At 42.2% G+C, this 21222-nt stretch overlaps 1 protein-coding gene across 1 annotated transcript in view; it reads right to left on the bottom strand.

The window, feature by feature from the left end:
• The window catches only part of LOC135504261 (microphthalmia-associated transcription factor-like), a 34657-nt gene extending 15914 nt beyond the window's left edge, over window positions 1–18743 (bottom strand). The window contains exons 1-2 of the mRNA XM_064922647.1: window positions 18538–18743; window positions 3759–4023 (exon numbers count right to left, since the gene is read on the bottom strand). Coding sequence (XP_064778719.1) covers window positions 3759–4023; window positions 18538–18644 — 372 coding nt within the window. The 5' untranslated portion in view covers window positions 18645–18743. The remainder of the gene's footprint in view (window positions 1–3758; window positions 4024–18537) is intronic.
• Window positions 18744–21222: the final 2479 nt, after the last annotated feature.

Raw genomic sequence — 21222 nt, 5'->3', positions numbered from 1 at the left:
GTATTTTCCAGAATTCCCCGAGTTCTACTCCCGAGTCTTTAGAATCCATCGACCTGACCCGAGTTCCCGAGTGTTACCATGACCTCAAACTGGTGTTTAGCAAACAGAGGGCCACCATGCTACCACCCCATAGACCTTACGATTGTCCCATCGACCTGTTTCCGGGCACTTGCCCCCCCAGGGGTCGGATCTTTTCCCTATCTCCACCCGAACGAGCTGCTATGGATACCTACATCAAGGACGCTCTGGAAGCAGGCCTCATGCGTCCATCCACCTCCCCGGCGGGAGCAGGGTTTTTCTTTGTGGCCAAGAAAGACGGTGGATTACGTCCTTGCATCGACTACCGGGGACTCAATGCCATAACCGTCCGTAACCGTTACCCGCTACCCCTTATGGCCCCCTTATTCGTGGCTCAGTTGGTTAAGTGACTGTTTCTCACTCCGGAGACCCAGGTTCGTAACCGGGTCCTGACAAAAACGGAACGTGAAACCTAATTACAGCCTATCTGGTGAAACTACACAGAGACAGGAACAATCACCCACGAAATACAAAGTGAAACCCAGGCTACCTAAATAAGGTTCCCAATCAGAGACAACGAGAATTACCTGACTCTGATTGAGAACCGCCTCAGGCAGCCAAGCCTATGCAACACCCCTACTCAGCCGCAATCCCAATAACTACAAAACCCCAACACGAAATACAACAACATAAACCCATGTCACACCCTGGCCTGACCAACTAATTAACAAAAACTCAAAATACTAAGACCAAGGCGTGACAATGAGGGGTTAAAAAAAATTTTTTCTGTATCAAAGTGTGGGAAAAGTAAAGGCGTCTGAATACTTTCCCGAATGTAAATATATAATCAGTGTCATATTTCCACAAAAGCTATCAATCAATACAATATTAAACATATTTGATATAATGAAATATTACATTGATATAGAACACTTGCACACATACAACCTACTTTGCCATCTGGACTACCCAGAAGGCAAATTCCTACCAGCGTAAACTTCAATCACAACAATCACACGAATTGCAATAAAACATGGACTAGGGCTTTTCTACTGCTAAATTACTACAATAATTCTAGTAAATCTGCAGTGAATCTATATGTTCAGAGGGTTCAGAAATAAACAAGTCCTTAAGCAGTCATAATAAGAATTATAAAGGACTCAGTCTCGCCTGATCTCCTTAAAATTAGGTTGTGCCCCAGAAAAGTGTGAAAATGTAAAACATAATGCATACATTGTAAAAACATACCCTCACTGTTTTCTGAATGGGTGGCAGTATGCTCTTAAGAAATGCTTGTCAGGCAGTTCATGCTATGAAACTACCACGTCCTGTATCATTGTGTCATAAAACGGTATCATTGTGTTATTATCTTTATTGTTATGATTCATATTCTCATAATTTTCTTAAGAAATTAAAACATTCAATTTTTTCCAGTGATAACAATCAATTAGAATGTTGCAGTGACAATGTTGGAGACAACAGGAAAATTGTCATATTCAAAGGAAAACGCAAAGGAGAAATATCTATCCAGTCATGCTTCAGATACAGTGAGGGGAAAAAAGTATTTGATCCCCTGCTGATTTTGTACGTTTGCCCACTGACAAAGAAATGATCAGTCTATAATTTTAATGGTAGGTTTATTTGAACAGTGAGAGACAGAATAACAACAAACATTATCCAGAAAAACGCATGTCAAAAATGTTATCAATTGATTTGCATTTTAATTAAGTATTTGACCCCCTCTCAATCAGAAAGATTTCTGGCTCTCAGGTGTCTTTTATACAGGTAACGAGCTGAGATTAGGAGCACACTCTTAAATGGAGTGCTCCTAGTCTCAGCTTGTTACCTGTATAAAAGACACCTGTCCACAGAAGCAATCAATCAATCAGATTCCAAACTCTCCACCATGGCCAAGACCAAAGAGCTCTCCAAGGATGTCAGGGACAAGATTGTAGACCTACACAAGGCTGGCATGGGCTACAAGACCATCGCCAAGCAGCTTGGCGAGAAGGTGACAACAGTTGGTGCGATTGTTCGCAAATGGAAGAAACACAAAAGAGCCGATCTCCCTCGGCCTGGGGCTCCATGCAAGATCTCACCTCGTGGAGTTGCAATGATCATGAGAACGGTGAGGAATCAGCCCATAACTACAGGATCTTGTCAATGATCTCAAGGCAGCTGGGACCATAGTCACCAAGAAAACAATTGGTAACACACTACGCCGTGAAGCACTGAAATCCTGCAGCGCCGCAAGGTCCCCCTGCTCAAGAAAACACATATATATGCCCGTCTGAAGTTTGCAATGAACATCTGAATGATTCATAGGACAACTGGGTGAAAGTGTTGTGGTCAGATGAGACCAAAATGGAGCTCTTTGGCATCAACTCAACTCGCCGTGTTTGGAGGAGGAGGAATGCTGCCTATGACCCCAAGAACACCATCCCCACTGTCAAACATGGAGGTGGAAACATTATGCTTTGGGGGTGTTTTTCTGCTAAGGGGACAGGACAACTTCACAGCATCAAAGGGACGATGGACGGGGCCGTCAACGATGGACATGTACCGTCAAATCTTGGGCGAGAACCTCCTTCCCTCAGCCAGGGCATTGAAAATGGGTCGTGGATGGTTATTCCAGCATGACAATGACCCAAAACACATGGCCAAGGCAACAAAGGAGTGGCTCAATAAGAAGCACATTAAGGTCCTGGAGTGGCCTAGCCAGTCTCCAGACCTTAATCCCATAGAAAATCTGTGGAGGGAGCTGAAGGTTTGAGTTGCCAAACATCAGCCTCAAAACCTTAATGACTTGGAGAAGATCTGAAAAGAGGAGTGGGACAAAATCCCTCCTGAGATGTGTGCAAATCTGGTGGCCAACTACAAGAAACGTCTGTCCTCTGTGATTGCCAACAAGGGTTTTGCCACCAAGTACTAAGTCATATTTTGCAGACGGGTCAAATACTTATTTCCCTCATTAAAATGTAAATCAATTTCTAACATTTTTCACATGTGTTTCTCTGGATTTTGTTGCTGTTATTCTGTATTTCACTGTTCAAATAAACCTACCATTAAAATGATAGACTGATCATTTTTTTGTCAGTGGGCAAACTTACAAAATCAGCAGGGGATCAAATACTTTTTTCCCACACTGTATGAAGTTTTGGATACACTTCAACATTTAATCTTTTTTTTTATATTATTTTTTTATATTTAGTTATACTTTTTCTAAAGAAGGACAAACAAATGTAAAGGATTTTTTTTAACTTACCAAATGGTCTTTGTTTTTCTGGATGTACTATAGTATAGTAGTGTGTTGTGGTAGTTATCAATCTGACTCCCCTAGCTTTCAGAAAATTTGCAACAGTCTCTAGTCACCCAGAGCAGATTAACCATGAATCAAAGCTATGAAAAGATATGAATGTAGCTCAGCAAATAGGATTAAAGATGGCTAAATCCAAATGGATGGAAGCACAGCATGCATTAAAGAGAAATTCTCTCAGGAAATTCTCTCATATGCGTTTTAAAACACTTCTCACCTCCACGTGTTTTACACCGTATCATAGTAACCGTGCTTGCATGCAACATCTGAGTGTGAATGCCTGCATCTAGAGGTGATAGTGAGACCTCTGGAATTGTGTGAGGAGTGGCATGTTTGGAAGACCACAGTGAAGCAGCCAGCCAGAGAGGGGGTGTGTCACCTGTGTCATCAGGTGTGAGAACTGTGGACAAAACTTATTGCTTACCTTCAGCACCTCCATTGGCAGCTGGGATGCGGGGGGGAGGCTGGGGGGCGCGCTGACGTTGATGGCCGGGGTCTGGGTGTGGATGTGGCCGTCGGTGGTCTGGTGGTGCAGCGAGGTGGAGGAGGCCTGACGTCTCTGCTGCTCCCGCCGCTCCTGCTCCTGGAGCTGCTCTCGCATCAACTGCTGCCGCAGCAGGATTCGTGATGTCATGGCGGAAGAGCCCAACGGGGGCTTGGAAGACGAGCATTGCTGGTCTAACGGATTACTGCAGAACGGAGAGACAAACACCAGGCAGGGCATCACGAGAGAGGAGGAGGGGAGGGGGCGGGGTTAGGGAGGTGAGAGTGAGCGTTAAGGAGTGAACGAGAGGTCAGGGAAAAGAGCGAGGCATTAGAGCATTAGGATCTACAGTACTGGAATCAGGAAGATGCCACATCACAGTGAGAAAACCTAAAGATTTCTTCTAAATGTCTTCTGCTGGTCTGCTGCAGAATACTGAACACCATCACTGAGGAGGAATCTTAACCCTAACACATCTCCTTCTAGTCTTGTCTGTATAGTGTTTAAATGTAGCCAACATCCCATACTTGGATCAAAACAATGACTCAGAAAGGGGAACTTTTCTTCACTCAGTTTCAGTTCTCCCTATGGTCAAAATTAGACACTTGCTGTTTTCCCAGACAGAATCCTGCTGTAGGCCTAAAATATACAGGGTGTGCTGGAGCAGATGAAGCTGTCTGGATGAAGCCTTTCCTGAGTGAGTGATTTGATTAAAAAAACTCAGCAAAACGTCTTACCAATCAAGCTGTGCAGTAATCGGACTAATTAGCCAGTCTGGTCAAACGCAACCTTGGTCTACAGCCATCCCTCCGCACTGAGCTTTCCCTTTATTTTATAGAAGCTCGTGTCAACCCTCTCATAAAATAAAAAAGTGATCTTACGCATCACATTTCTGACAACTGAGATGCATTAAAGATAGGCCTACACACTTTATGTAATCATACGAACACAACATTATTGAAATCATACAAACACAACATTTTAGGCCCAAAGATGTTCATAAACTTGAAGAAGCCTGACACCAAATGCCATTTTCCACACTTTAACCACAATGAGAGGTGTTAATATACATCTCTGAGGTCTAGAACATGGACGAAATTCAGTCGGTGCCTTTTCCCCATTTCTGTAAACTGATTATGGCTTGTCTGGGGCAAGTGAATCATCTCTTTTGACACACATTGGTTGGGAGACCTGACTTACACAAGACCAAAATGCTTCCTGTGGTGGATCCCAAATCATTTTCATCTTCACTTTACATTTTGGAACCTCCAGATAATATCGATCTGTTGTGCTTCTGTGGCCCTTCATTAAGTTCATCTGTAGGACTTCCCTCAACATGGATTCAAGAGACACAAATGTTGATTCTCAACTCTTGCACTTGTGTTATTTACAAAATGCATCCGAAACAAGTTTCATAACCAGTATACCCTTGTATATATGGTATACCTCTATCATCTTACATAGGAGAATAAGCAGAACTGTATTGAGGCAGACTCAAGATTACAACCATTGACCACTGTGTGTGTAGGTTCTGCCCTCACTAACACATTGACCGGCTGCCAGATGGCTTGTTGCCCAGTTGTTCCTAAGCAGAATACTGAAACCCATAAAAAGACCTTTTGTCTGGTTCAACTTTCCACTATTGTGTGCACACACCTCCTCTCTATGCATATGTATCAGGAAACACAATGGCTGCACAGTCTCGCATGGCCACACCCCCTGGCCGAGAGGTTTTTAATGTAGAGAGAGAGAGCTCCTGGACTGAAGGTGGTTCAGTGGCTTAGGAGAGGAGGCTGCGGCCCACCCTCACACACCTTAATGACCTGCTGGATAAAGAATGGCTTGGCCTAGTGGGAGAGCCAGCAATCTTGCTTCACAATGAACAATGGCACAATAACAGTTCAATAACAATACTAATACCTATAAAAAAAACAAATAGTGATAATGACAACACAATAAACAATACATGTTATATCATATCTATGTGCTTTGTATTCTGCCTACAAACATCATAACAATGCTTTTAATACACAAGTATTTCGCTAGTCAACTTTTAATCGTCCTTCAATCTTGGCTGAATCTCTTTCACATTTCAACATCTACATATCTGTATAATTACATATGAGTTCCAAACAAAAGGATAATGCACCAAAGCTTTAAATGCATTCTGGCTATAGTACTTAGCCCAAATTGCACATACTTTTCTTGAAATCCAATGCAAAAGCTTCTGACCTATCCGTCCAAAATCAAAACACTGCATTGGCAAGTAAAACTCTGAGCAGTAAACAAACCCCAACCTAAAGTTACTGCCTAGAGAGAGTGCTATTAATAGCCATATAGATGTATTGTATTTATAGTCCAAATGCACGTTTCACTCTGCACACACATAAACCTTCTATCTCACTCTTTCTAACACACGCACATTCAACTCTCAAATATAAACACACACACATGCATGCACACATAGCAGCATGGAGGTGCAGCTACTCACAGGTGGTTAGTGTAAAAGGAGCAGGGTCTGTGCACTTGGGCTCCTAAGGCCTCCATGTTTGTTCGTTTTTCCTGAAGGTGCATCAGACAGCTGTCCTTGGAGAGCAGTGAAAGTCATGTTGCCAATGCAGCCCTGTAAGTGTGTCACAAGGGGGAGGCTCCAGGGCCAGGCCTGGGAACTCCAATCCCTACATAGAGCTACCCAGGGAGGAACAGCCCCGTCCGGTCAACACCAATCCACACACAGTGACACAGAGAGAGAGAGAGAGAGAGAGAGAGAGAGAGAGAGAGAGAGAGAGAGAGAGAGAGAGAGAGAGAGAGAGAGAGAGAGAGAGAGAGAGAGAGAGAGAGAGAGAGAGTGTGTGAGAGAGAGAGAGAGAGAGAGAGAGAGAGAGAGAGAGAGAGAGAGAGAGAGAGAGAGTAAGCTAGAGCACGGGAGCAGTGCTGTGTTGTCTGTTCAAGACATGATCTATCAAACAGGAGGTGCTGTACACTAACTGAGCTACTTAGATTCCTTACTGCATCAACATCAAGATCCTCAGACCGGAAAGATTGACCCTGGCCAAACAATGAGTAGCCATGTGTGCAGAAGGACAGAAGTAAATACAAGGAGTTATCCTGGCCCCGCCCCTTTCCCCCACCATAAGGTACACTTCTTCCTCTGGGCTCACCTTCACAATCACCTTCTGAGACACAGAGCCCAGTTTGCAGGTGTCTTGGTTCCTGGTTGGATCAGGTGTTCCTGACAGCACTACACAGTCTCCCTGCTGGAGGTGGAGTTTGAGCAGCACAACTGCACACTGTTCTGCTCAGAACCTTGACCTACCCAGCCAACCCCCACTGCTCAGAACCTTGACCTACCCAACCAACCCCCACTGCTCAGAACCTTGACCTACCCAACCAACCCCCTCTGCTCATAACATTGCTGCCTGGTGCCGAGAGCATATACAGTTGAAGTCGGAAATGTACATACACTTAGGCTGGAGTCATTAAAACCACTCCACAAATTTCTTGTTAACAAACTATAGTTTTGGCAAGTCGGTTAGGACATCTACTTTGCGCATGACACAAGTCATTTTTCCAACAATTGTTTACAGACAGATTATTTCACTTATAATTCACTGTATCACAATTCCAGTGGAAGTTTACATACACTAAGTTGACTGTGCCTCTAAAATTCTTGGAAAATTCCAGAAAATTATGTCATGGCTTTAGAAGCTTCTGATAGCCCAATTTGACATAATTTGAGTCAATTGGAGGCGTACCTGTGGATGTATTTCAAGGCCTACCTTCAAACTCAGCGCCTCTTTGCTTGACATCATGGGAAAATCAAAAGAAATCAGAAAAAAAATTGTAGACCTCCACAAGTCTGGTTCATCCTTGGGAGCAATTTCCAAACGCCTGAAGGTACCACATTCATCTGTACAAACAATAGTACGCAAGTTAAACACTATGGGACCACACAGCCGTCATACCGCTCAGGAAGGAGACACGTTTGGTCTCCTAGAGATGAACGTACTTTGGTGCGAAAAGTGCAAATAAATCCTAGAACAACAGCAAAGGACCTTGTGAAGATGCTGGAGGAAACAGGTACAAAAGTATCTATATCCACAGTAAAATGATTCCTAGATCGACATAACCTGAAAGTCCACTAAGCAAGGAAGAAGACACTGCTCCAAAACCGCCATAGAAAAGCCAGACTACAGTTGGCAACTACACATGGGGACAAAGATCGTACTTTTTGGAGAAATGACCTCTGGTCTGATTAAACAAAAATAGAACTGTTTGGCCATAATGACCATTGTTATGTTTGCAGGAAAAAGGGGGAGAATTGCAAGCCGAAGAACTCCATCCCAAACGTGAAGCACGGGGGTGGCAGCATCATGTTTTGGGGGTGCTTTGCTGTAGAAGGGACTGGTGAACTTCACAAAATAGATGGCATCATGACATCATACTGTATGTCTTGAGATGTTGCTTCAATATATCCACATCATTTTCCGTCCTCATGATGCCATCTATTTTGTGATGTTCACCTATATGGCTTTCAAGTCCCCCCCTTTTTCCTGCAAACATAACAATGGTCATTATGGCCAAGCAGTTCAAATGTATAAACTGGTTAAAAGGTCATGTAAACTAAAACATTGACTACAGTAAGGAAAGAGACACATTAACACAGATAAAAACGGACCATGACATAACTGTGAAGAACACGCACAGTGAGGAAAGGCTCTGTATACAGTGCTTTGGTTAAGTAAGACAAGTTAAGAGCGCTATGGTCACAAATAAATGCAATTGATGTATACACTGAGTGCTCCAAACATTAAGAACACCTTCCTAATATTGAGTTGCACCCCTCCTTTTCCCCTCAGAACAGCCTCAATTCGTTGGGGCATGGACTCTACAAGTTATCGAAAGCATCCACAGGGATGCTGGCCCATGTTGACACCAATGCTTCCCACAATTATGTCAAGTTGGCTAGATGTCCTTTGGGTGGTGGACCATTCTTGATACACACAGGAAACTGTTGAGTGTGACACAAACCAGCGCACCTAAATGTAAATGTAAATGTAAATGTACTAACATACCCTGTTTAAAGGCACTTAAATATTTTGTCTTGCCCATTCACCCACTGAATGACACACAGACACAATCCATGTCTCAATTGTCCCAAGGCTTCTTTAACCTGTCTCCTCCCCTTAATCTACACTGATTGAAGGGACGTCAATAAGGGATCATAGCTTTCACCTGGATTCAACTGGTCAGTCTATGTCATGAAAGAGCAGGTGTACTTAATGTTTTGTATACTCAGTGTGTGTTATGCAAGGAAAACAAAACTGCAAGTTGCCAACTACCACAACAGATAATGGGGTTCTTTGTTGTCGTAGTTATGGGCAAAGGTCCGGTTGGGATAATTTGAACTTGCCGGGTCCTATTTCTGTAATTAGGTTTTATGACGTTCATGAGTCTCTTCACTTGTTTACAGTAGTATGGCCTACTCCAGTCCAGCTCGCCTTCCCCTCTCTGCATGCTATGACTAGGACAGCACTCTGATGCACATCAAAAAACAACCACACAGATGATCAATGTATTTCAGTAATATTACTGCTGCTGCATACAGAATGGTGGGTGGCTATAATGTGTGATAAGTCGCGCCCTACTACAGGCGTGCTCTTCAAACTATCCTTGACAGCATCAATGTGTTCTCTATTTGAAAATACACGATATATACAAAAGTATGTTTACACCCGTTCAAATTAGTGGATTCTACTATTTCAGCCACAGCCGTTGCTGACTGGTGTATCAAATTGAGCACACAACACTCACTACCGAGATCCAAACTGCATCTGGAAGCAATCGTCAGTACAATAACTATTTGTCGGGAACTTCATAAAATGGGTTTCCATAGCCGAGCAGCCGCACACAAGCCTAAGATCACCATGAAAAATGCCAAGCATCAGCTGGAGTGGTGTAAAGCTTGGATGCCATTGGACACTGAAGCAGTGGAAACGCGTTCTCTGGTGTGATGAATCACACTTTACCAACTGGCAGTCGAACGGACGAATCTGGGTTTGACGGATGCCAGGAGAACACCACCTGCCCCAGTGCCTATGGAAAACTGTGGAGTTAGATGGAAGAGGAATAATGGTCTGGATCTGTTTTTCATGGTTCGGGCTCGACCCCTTATTCCCAGTGAAGGGAAATCTTAACGCTACAGCATACAATGACATTCTAGACGATCCTGTGCTTCCCATTTTTGTGGCAACAGTTTTACTGAATGGAAGCAAGTCCCCACAGCAATGTTCCAACATCTAGAAGAAAGCCTTCCTAGATGAGTGGAGGCTGTTATAGCAGCAAAGGGAGTTTCATATTAATACTCATGATTTTGGAATGAGATGTTCGACAAGCAGGTGTCCACATACTCTTGGTAATGTAGTGGCTACCATAATGTTGTTTCTTCCTAGGTTCTGGCCTTTCTAGGGAGTTTTTCCTAGCCACCGCGCTTCTACATCTGCATTGTTTGCTGTTTGGGGTTTTGGTCAAGGTTTCTGTACAGCACTTTGTGACATCGGCTAAAGTAAAAACGGCTTTATAAATACATTTGATTGATTGATAAAGAAAATCCTTTGTCAGTCTCACATCTGTTTACTCAGACTGTCAGATCTAACTGGAATTATGGAGAAATGAAATTAACACCATCATGGCCACTGTCCAGTGAATGTGTTTAGAGCCAAAGTGGGAGTAAGGATGCGGTCAGAGTGATTACGTAACCATTGGGTTGTGTAGTGTCTCACTCAACTCTAGCACCTGTATGTGTCACTCAGACCCCGTCGGATCCCCATCCTGGATCGGGAGAGGAACACCCTGGTCCTGACCTCCCTCTTTGGTATATGATATGGACTCCCAGAAACAGAACAGGACAGAGCGCTCCCTGAGACTTTGAGTGTCCCTTACAGAGGCCACATTGACACCAGCACTGGATACTGGATGCTCATGTAAAAACACATATCATAATGCAATGCAGTATGTACTTTCTGTGAATACATTTTTACCATATATCTACTTCAATGCCTAGGCCAAGATGTTGCTTGGGAAGAGCATTGAACACAATAAAGACAACCTCTGCTCTTTGATATTCTTTAACTTCTAGGTCAAATGGGGCTTGTAGGGAGTCGATAAAACCAGTTCGGGGGCATGGAGTGCATGGTCACTAGAGGACAACTGGGACATCTCGGCTCCTTAAAAGCGTCATATAGCCACATACTCTACGTAGTGTTTGACTGCATGAATAGTGTATCCTTAACTGCTCAATGGGTCATCATATTACATAAACGGGAAGATCCATAGTGGAAAAAGGAACAAACATTGACTTACAGACATTTTCTTTGTTATTTTTTTTTATTGAACCTTTATTTATCTAGGCAAGTCAATTAAGAACAAATTCTTATTTACAATGACGGCCTACACCGGCCAAACTCAGACGACGCTGGGCCAATTGTGGGTCGCCCTATGGACTCACAAACACGGCTGGTTGTGATACAGCCTGGAGACGAACCAGGGTGTCTGTAGTGACGCCTCTAGCACTGAGATGCAGCGCCACTCGGGAGCCCATGCCACATACTTTGCCAAGGTTCATGCTACATTGACACTTTACCTCTCATTCACATCTGTGACAGATGAAAGATACAGTATGGCAGGTATGTGACCATTGGGCAGTGACGTTACATCTTTTTTTAATCATAATGTCATGACTCTCTAAACTGAATATCTCTCTAAACTGTATCTACATTTTTGCTTTTAACTATGTCATCACTATTTTAATGTAAATTTCACCATTTAGTGCTGTAGCCCTACAAATGGTGCAGCACATATTTTGACCAATCCAGACTCTGGGCCTACCAGAAGTAAAATATATGAGCTGAGACGTGAACAAATCCTGTCAAGAGACGTGCAGAATATTGACAGTCTAATTAGAATGTGAAGCTGACTCCATGGGTTACCTTGCTAAAAATCCCAGCAACAAACAACACCAGGCTTGCTTTGCATTGGAGGTGACATATCCATTGCTAAATTTACAGAGCTAATTTACACCGCATAGAAGACAAGTTTCACCGTCTGTCTCACGTCTATATTAAGAACACACAGCTCAGGCTCTGACTCTGCAGGGGTTCGTTCGGCTGTCTGTGCCAAAAGCTTTCTGAGACAGCCAGAAAGCGAAGTAACCTCCGTCAGTAAAAACAAGATAATTCATGATGTTATCAACATCATGATTTCAAATGAAGAAAAACTGCATTTAAACCTATCAGGCCAGTCAATCTATGTCTTATCTTTGGCCTTGCGTTACTGTAGTAGTCCGGGTGTGCAGCATTTGTTTGTTTTTTTGCATTGTTTGTAACTTATTTTGTACATAATGTTGCTGATACCGTCTCTTATGACCAAAAAGAGCTTCTGGACATCAGAACAGCAATTTCTCCGCTTGAGCTGGAAGAAGAATTTTTCTTTAATGAGTCGGACGAGAGGGATTTACTCCAGACACCCGAAGAGGCCCTCATCCTCATCATTCACAGGAGAAAGAGACAGGTTTTGCGGAAGGAGATTGGGGTGCCTTGTGAGGATCCGGCGACGAATGACTAATCTGCCTTTGCCATCGGTACTATTGGCCAACGTACAATCACTTGATAATAAAGTGGACGAACTACAAGCATGTATATCCAACCAACGGGACATTAAAAACTGTAATATCTTGTGTTTTATTGAGTCATGGCTGAACAACGACATGAATAACATACAGCTGGTGGGTTATACACTGTATCAGCAGGATAGAACAGCAGCTTCTAAGACAAGGGGTGATGATCTATGTATATTTGTAGAGAACGGCTGATAAGCTGTAGACCACACTATCTACCCACAGAGTTTTCATCTATATTCTTCGTAGCTGTCTATTTACAACCACAAACCGATGCTGGCCATAAGCAAACAGGAAAACGCTTATTCAGAGGCAGCGCTCCTAGGGGCCGGGGACTTTAATGAAGGAAAACTTACATACATTTTACCTCATTTCTACCAGCATTTTAAATGTGCAACCAGAAGGATACAACTCTAGACCACCTTTACTCCACACACAGAGACGCGTACTAAGCTCAGATGAAGCAGATGCTAAGCTACAGGACTGTTTTGCTAGCACAGACTGGAATATGTTCCGGGATACTTCTGATGGCATTGAGGACTTCAGTCACTGGCTTCATTAATAAGTGCACCGATGACGTCGTCCCCACAGTGCCTGTATGTACATACCCCAACCAGAAGCCATGGATTACAGGCAACATCCGCACTGAGCTAAAGGATAGAGCTGTCACTTTCAACGAGTGGGACTCTAACCCGGAAGCTTATAAGAACCATCAAACAGGCAAAGCATCAATACAGGACTAAGATCGAATCGTTCTACACCTGTTCTGACGTTTGTCTTATATGGCAGGGTTTGCAAACTATTACAGAGTACAAAGGGAAACACATCAGAGAGCTGCCCAGTGACACAAGCCCACCAGACAAGCTAAATTACTTCTATGCTCACTTCTAGGTAAGCCATCCTGAAACATGCATGAGAGCAACAGCTGTTCTGGACGACTGTGTGATCACGTTCTCCGCAGCCGATGTGAGTAAGACAACATTCACAAGGCCGCAGGGCCAGACGGATGACCAGGACTTGTACTCTGAGCATGCGCTGACCAATTGGCAAGTATCTTCACTGACATTTTCAATCTCACCCTGTCTGAGTCTGTAATACCAACATGTTTCAAGCAGACCACCATAGTCTCTGTGCCCATGAACACTAAGGTAACCTGCCTAAATAACTACCGACCCGTAACACTCACGTCTGGAACCATGAAGTGCTTTGAAAGGCTGGTCATGGCTCACATCAACACCATTATCGCAGAAACCCTAGACCCACTCCAATTTGCATACCGCCCCAACAGATCCACAGATTATGCAATCTCTATTGAACGCCACACTGCCCTTTCACACCTGGACAAAAGGAACACTTTTCTTTTGTTATGTCTTTGTTTTAGTATGGTCAGGGCGTGAGTCGGGTGGGTTGTCTATGTTCGTTTTTCTATGATTTGGTATTTCTGTGTTTAGCCTGGTATGGTTCTCAATCAGAGGCAGCTGTCAATCGTTGTCCCTGATTGAGAACCATACTTAGGCAGCCTGTTTTCACCCTTGAGTTGTGGATGATTATTTTCTGTTGAGTGTTTGTATTCTGCACCAGACAGAACTGTTTCGGTTTCGTTCGTTCACTTTGTTGTTTTTGCTCAGTGTTCAATTTCTTTATTCAAAATATGGACACCTCACCTTCTTCCACCAACAACGGCCTTTACAATGTGAGAATGCTATTCATTGACTACAGCTCAGCGTTCAACACCATATTGCCCTCAAAGCTCATCACTAAGCTAAGGACCCTGGGACTAAACACCTCCTTCCTGACGGGCCACCCCAGGTGGTAAGGGTAGGTAACAACACATCCGCCACGCTGATCCTCAACACAGGGGTGCGTGCACAGTCCCCTCCTGTACTCCCTGTTCACTCATGACTGCACGGCCAGGCACGACTCAAACACCATCATTAAGTTTGCAGATGACAAAACAGTGGTAGGCCTGATCACTGACAACGACGAGACAGTCTATAGAGAGGAGGTCAGAAACCTGACCATGTGGTGCAGTGCAAGGCCAACAAGTGATCAAGACAAAGGAGATGATTGTGGACTACAGGAAAAGGAGGACCGAGCACGCCCCCATTCTCATCGACAGAGCTGTAGTGGAGGTTGAGGTTGAGAGCTTCAAGTTCCTTGGCGTCCACATCAACAACAAACTAACATGGTCCAAGCACACCAAGACAGTCGTGAAGAGGGCACGACAAAACCTATTCCCCTTTAAGAGACTGAAAAGATTTGTCATGGGTCCTCAGATCCTCAAAAGGTTTTACAGCTGCACCATCGAGAGCATCCTGACAGGTTGCATCACTGCCTGGTATGGCAACTGCTTGGCCTCCGACCGCAAGGCACTACAAATGGTAGTGCGTATGGCCCAGTACATCACTGGGGCCAAGCTTCCTGACATCCAAGACCTCTATGCCAGGCGGTGTCAGAGGAATGCCCTAAAAAATTTCAGAGACTCCAGAGACCCTAGTCATAGACTGCATCAAGTCTACGTCCAAGAGGCTTCTAAACAGCTTCTACCACCAAGCAATAAGACACCAGAACATCTAATCAAATGGCTAGCCAGACTATTTGCATTGACCCCCCCTCTTTTACGCTGCTGCGACTCTCTGTTATTATCTATGCATAGTCACTTTAATAACGCTACCTACATGTACATATTACCTCAATTACCTCGACGAACCGGTGCCCCCGCACATTGACTCGGTACCGGTACCCCATGTATATAGCTTCGCTATTGTTATTTTACTGCTGCTCTTGAATTATTTGTTACTTTTATTTTTTATTTTTTTAGGTATTTTTCTTAAAACTGCATTGTTGATTAATGGCTTCTAAGTAAGCATTTCACTGTAAGGTCTACTCCACCTGTTGTATTCAGCGCATGTAAAAAATACAATTTTATTTTATTTTGATCAAACAAATGAACCACAGTGTCATAACCACAAGGGTATATAAGGATAAGCATGGTTAAAACGACTGCACTCAATGTTTGGCTTTCTGTCGTGGTTGCAAAGCCATTAGGATGCACTGCTTTTAGCGGGGCATTCTCAGGTTCAAGAGGCAAAGCAGAAACGTGTATTAATTCATGCATGTCAGATAATTTTGGAGACACATAGAAGTCACAATAAAAAATGTAATTAAATCACAACTTCAAGCATCTGCTTCAGAAAGCCCATATAGTGTTGATTTAGTATCAATGTAATGAAATGTACTAATGAAGAAAATCGTTTTAAATTATGAATTACGTTAAAGGGCTGCACAAGATGGTGATTGCTTTCTCGTTCTCTCTGACATTTCGATGAAATTTTGGGGAAAATAAAAGCAAGAAACTCCACAGCAATGTTTCATTGCAAAAAATATCAAACAAATTGCTGACAAAATCCCAAGTTCCGGAAAGGAAATACATGGCATTGGATTAATGAACCTATATACAAAATAACAATTGATGAATCCATCCGTTCTTTTCCATTTAAACTATTATATAAAATTTTCGTCACAAAAAGAATACTAAATATATGGGACAGATCCTCTGTCCAGTGTCTGTGTTCTTTTGCCCATCTTAATCTTTTCTTTTTATTGGCCAGTCTGAGATATGGCTTTCTCTTTGCAACTCTGCCTAGAAGGTCAGCATCCCGGAGTCGCCTCTTCACTGTTGACGTTGAGACGGGTGTTTTGTGGGTACTATTTAATAAAGTACTATTTCTATTCTGGTTAGAGCCAGTTTGCACTGTTCTGTAAAGGGAGTAGTACACAGCGTTGTACGAGATCTTCAGTTTCCCCTTTTGACCTCCCCCTTTTCCACAGCAACCAGTGATACGGGTCACGGCACCAATGTAACAGTACAGCTTCCGTCCCTCTCCTCACCCTAACCTGGGCTCAAACCAGGGACCCTCTGCACATATCACCCACAGTCACTCATGAAGCATCGTTACCCATCGCGCCACAAAAGCCTCAGCCCTTGCAGAGCAAGGGGAACAACTACGTCTAGGTCTCAGAGAGAGTGACGTCACCGACTGACACACTATTAGCGAACCACCGCTAACTAGCTAGCCATTTCACATCGGCCACACTAACATAATTGCAAAAGGGTTTTCTAATCAATTTTCAGTTTAAAATGATAAACTTGGATTAGCTAACACAACGTGCCATTGGAACACAAGTGTGAAGGTTGCTGGTGATGGGCCTCTGTACGCCTATGTAGATATTCCATACAAATCTGCCATTTCCAGCTACTATAGTCATTTACAACATTAACAATGACTACACTGTATTTCTGATCAATTTGATGTCATTTTAATGGACAAAATATGTGCTTTTCTTTAAAAAAACAAGGACATTTCTAAGTGCCCCCAAACTTTTGAACGGTACTGTATATAAAATATATATACTAAAAAAGGGGATTAGAAATGATGCAGGTAATGTTATTTGATAGACTTCAATTCTATCTGATCATTTCATAGCTGATCTAGCCCCTAAAAAAAAGAGAGGGAAAAAAAGATCCAGAAAGGAAAGACTGATTGGGTCCACCACAAGTATGCTATAGGAAATCTAGACACAGAAGAGCACTGTCATGTTTAGAAAGGTCACATGTCTCCACCACTAAGCACAATAATGAAGTCATACATAATTAACAGACAAAAAGAGACAATATTGCTTTGAACTACTTCCTGGCAATGGGCATGCAGCCAAGCACACAGTATTGACAAGCATTTTAGACCATTGCTCAATGTAACGCTTGTCCCAGTCAATCAAGCTTCACAGTCGGCATCCCCATGAACTACGCAATTACACAGAAGGCAATATTATGGTATAAGGACTTAAATGTATAACAGTGGAGGCTGCTGAGGGGAGGACGGATCATAATAATGACTGGAATGATCAATGGAATGGTATCAAACACATGTAAACCACGTCTTTGATGTGGTTGATACCACGCCATTGACTCCATTCCAGACATTATTATGAGCCGTCCTCCCCTCAGCAGCCCCCACTGATGCATTAGTCTTTAGAATAGAAAAGTCCCAGTTATTTGTACATTCTAATCTTACACAGAGAGACATAACCAAAGTGACAATAATTCAGGGGAGGCCTGGACCCCAGGCGGCAGAGGGGTAAAAGGTCATGTCCAGCGAACAGACCTGACTCAGCTCCCTGCTCTTTATTCAGCGCTAGGGACAGAGGACACAATATGGATGCAAATAGCTCTCTATTAAGTAATTTGTCTCTGTTTAGGAAAATATCTATACATTTTCCTTTATGTAATCAAATAAGCTATTTTGGAAAGTAACATGGTTCCGACAATATTTATTTACTTAGTTTTAGAATGTATACCGCATTTTCTTACTAGGTCTCTATTGATATAAATAATATTAAGAATTCACTGAGCACTAGGAATATCCCTACAGCAGATGCACAAACTGATGCACCAGTGAAACGTGACACACATTTGATCACATTGAACACATACATTACAACACCATTTAACATGACATTTTTCTTGACATTGTAATGACATTTACAATGCATGAAATATATTTATTTCAAAAGAAAATGCATTTAGACTATACATGTGGAAAATAACCATGGCAGCGGAATAAACTGAAGGACGTTCACCATGGAGTGGAGTTTAGTTCGCTATGGTAATCACAGTGAAGAAGACATCATAGTTTACTCCCTGGTATGGCTGATCAAAATCCACAAACAAACTGTATTCTTCACAAGCTAATATTTGAGGTTGCATGTTAACAAGACAACACCCAAGTGTTGCATAACTAAATGTGCAATATAGAAGAGACATAAGGAATGGGAAGCAAACAAATCCCTCCTAGAAAGTCCTCAATAGGATAGGACATTTTGATATAGGATAACATCCCTGTGGAATCGCCTTCAATGGAAATAATATAATTATACCCACACAAAAAAACCATTTCCACAATAATTAAAACTTTTGCAAACATCCCTCGAATATCAAATTCCTCTTTACCGCATAAAATAGCAGTGCACAGTCAAAACACCGACCTGTTTTTTTTCAAGGGCTGACTCTTCAATTCGTAATACGTTTTTGGTTCCTCTTGAAACTCTTCTCCAACCTCGAAGTCGGGAACTATACCCGATTCCGCTTGCATACTTGCGGCTGTCAACTTCTTGGCAATTTCAAATGATAAAGAAACGAACGATGTTATGGCCACCTCTCTAAAACACTCGCTGTAACAGCCACTGAAAACGCAAACCCGTCTTGCTCCAAGACCCAGCGCGCAAACAACGCAAAAACATATGAAGTTCTGTAGAGCAGGGAATGACGATCGTAGAAATGGGAGTTTGTGGTATGGAAAACTACAAGCACCATAAGCCACACGTTTGGTGTATTGATCGGTCAATGTCAGCAGCTTTTTCATTGGTCGCAACATCCGATGGGATTTTACCACATTTTACCTTCAAATCTGCTCAGGTAAAATACCATAGCAGGATACATTGTTTCAATGTACAAATATCAGTATTCGTTCTTAAAAATAATAGCCTTATTAACATCTCCATCCTTTTCACACATACCCTACTTTTCTTTCTATGAAAGGTAGGCTACAGTGTAACTACAACTATAAGCCTATTGTGCAACATTGTATACCTATAGTGTAATTACATTGTAACTACGATCCAATTACCATGTACAAGTCACATTGCAAACCATCAGATGAGTTGACTATTTCTAAATGTTGTAGACTACATAGCCGTGTTAATAGCATTGACCCAAATATTGATTATGTTTGAAAATATTTGAGGAAATCTCGTGCTTTATGTTGGGGTTTTTTGATGATGGGAGAATAACATTGAGAAAATATGATCTTAAAATGTGGGTAGGTTATGTATTATGTTTATTAATGTAGGTTATTATTATATACATTTACATTTAAGTCATTTAGCAGACGCTCTTATCCAGAGCGACTACAAATTGGATATATATGAGCTTGTACCCTACTGCTCTCTAGCAATGGTACTGGAGTCTGAACATAAAGTTTAATTTACAACCAGTTAGGTATTGCGATAGCATAGTGTCACATTACATTACAGGCTGTACTGTGGAAAGGTTAAAAGCAAAAGCCAGATCACCACAAGCAACTCTCCTGTGCCTTGCAATCTGCACTGTCCCCATTTAAAAGTCCCTTATTCTCCACTGGGCGGCAGTGTAAAGCTAGGACAATCATCATCATCACCATTGAGTCTGAAGGTGACAAATAAAATAAAATATCATTTTATTTGTCACATGCTTTATAAACAACAGGTGTAGACTAACAGTGAAATCCTTACTGAGGGGCCCTTCCCAACAATGCATACAGAAAGAAAATATATAAATAATAGAAAAGTAAAACACGTAATAATAATAGTAATAATAAATACACAATGAGTAACGATAACTTGGTTATATACAGTACTGAGTTGATTTGCAGAGGTATGAAGTAAGGTAGATACTGTATGTACATATAACTAGGAATACAGTGACAGATAATAAACAGTAGCAGCAGCTTATGTGTTGAGACAAAACAAGTTTGTGCAAAAAGGGCCAATGCAGATACTACGGGTAGCTATTTGGTTAACCTGCCTTGACAGAGCATGCAAGACTTGCAAGTTCATAATTTGCGTTTGTGTCATCCTGGTCATCTGGCTCACAGACCTACATTTCACCATGTGAAAAATCAACATACAAGCAAATGAATTCTAGGAATGCAAGAATCCACTGAGAACACCAGTCAAGGCAACAACATTCTTGAACTTGCAGTAGCTGCTCTCAATGACTGTGACAGGCTACTATTAAAACATCATGCTCCAATGATTTCAGTGTACCCATCCTTTATTGATTCAACCTCTATTGATGGAATGGTTTAAGTAAATACAGTATAGTGTTGATTTTTCCTGTAGTCTTGCCTAGATTGTTACTGAAGAAGGCAATTATCTGGATAAACCAGTGCACAATATTAACAGGGTGTTCATAGCAGATATGCCAAAAAGAACCTGAACTAAACTGCGTGTTAGCAATTTAACTTACACAATATCATGACAGCAATCCAGTTGTATAGTTTATGCATCATAAATATCTAAACCACTCAGATGGTTGGTTCTTGGCTGTGAGGAGGAGATATCCAGAGGACAGATGGTTTGGGGGAATCATAATGAGATCCTTCTTTATTCATGTCTGATGAAACGCTAGAGCTGGGGGTTGGGGGGTTGGAATGAGGGGAATAAGGGGGTGGTACATTGTTTACAGTAGGCTGGGAGGCTTGACAAAATAATAGGCTACTGTCACGATCGTCGTATGGAGTAGACCAAAGCGCAGCGTGGTGTGAATGAAAAAAAAACACGAAGTACACTAAACAAACAAACTAATGTGACTGCTATAGAAACACTGTGCTAACCTATAACATAGACAATAACCCACAAACCACAATACAAAACAGGCTACCTAAATATGGTTCCCAATCAGAGACAACGACAAACACCTGCCACTGATTGAGAACCATATCAGGCCAAAACACATAGAAACAGACTAACTAGACATGCAACATAGAATGCCCACTCATATCACACTCTGACCAAACAAAACATAGAAACAAACAACTCAAATAACGGTCAGAGTGTGACACCTACAGAAAATTTACTTGCTGAAATTTTTCAGCAAAACCTTTAAAATAAGACAACTGAAGAGTTTTAATC

The sequence above is a fragment of the Oncorhynchus masou genome, chromosome 18, assembly GCF_036934945.1.
Source record: "Oncorhynchus masou masou isolate Uvic2021 chromosome 18, UVic_Omas_1.1, whole genome shotgun sequence".
NCBI classification, from domain to species: Eukaryota; Metazoa; Chordata; class Actinopteri; order Salmoniformes; family Salmonidae; genus Oncorhynchus; species Oncorhynchus masou.
This window is presented reverse-complemented; position numbering and strand designations above follow the sequence as displayed.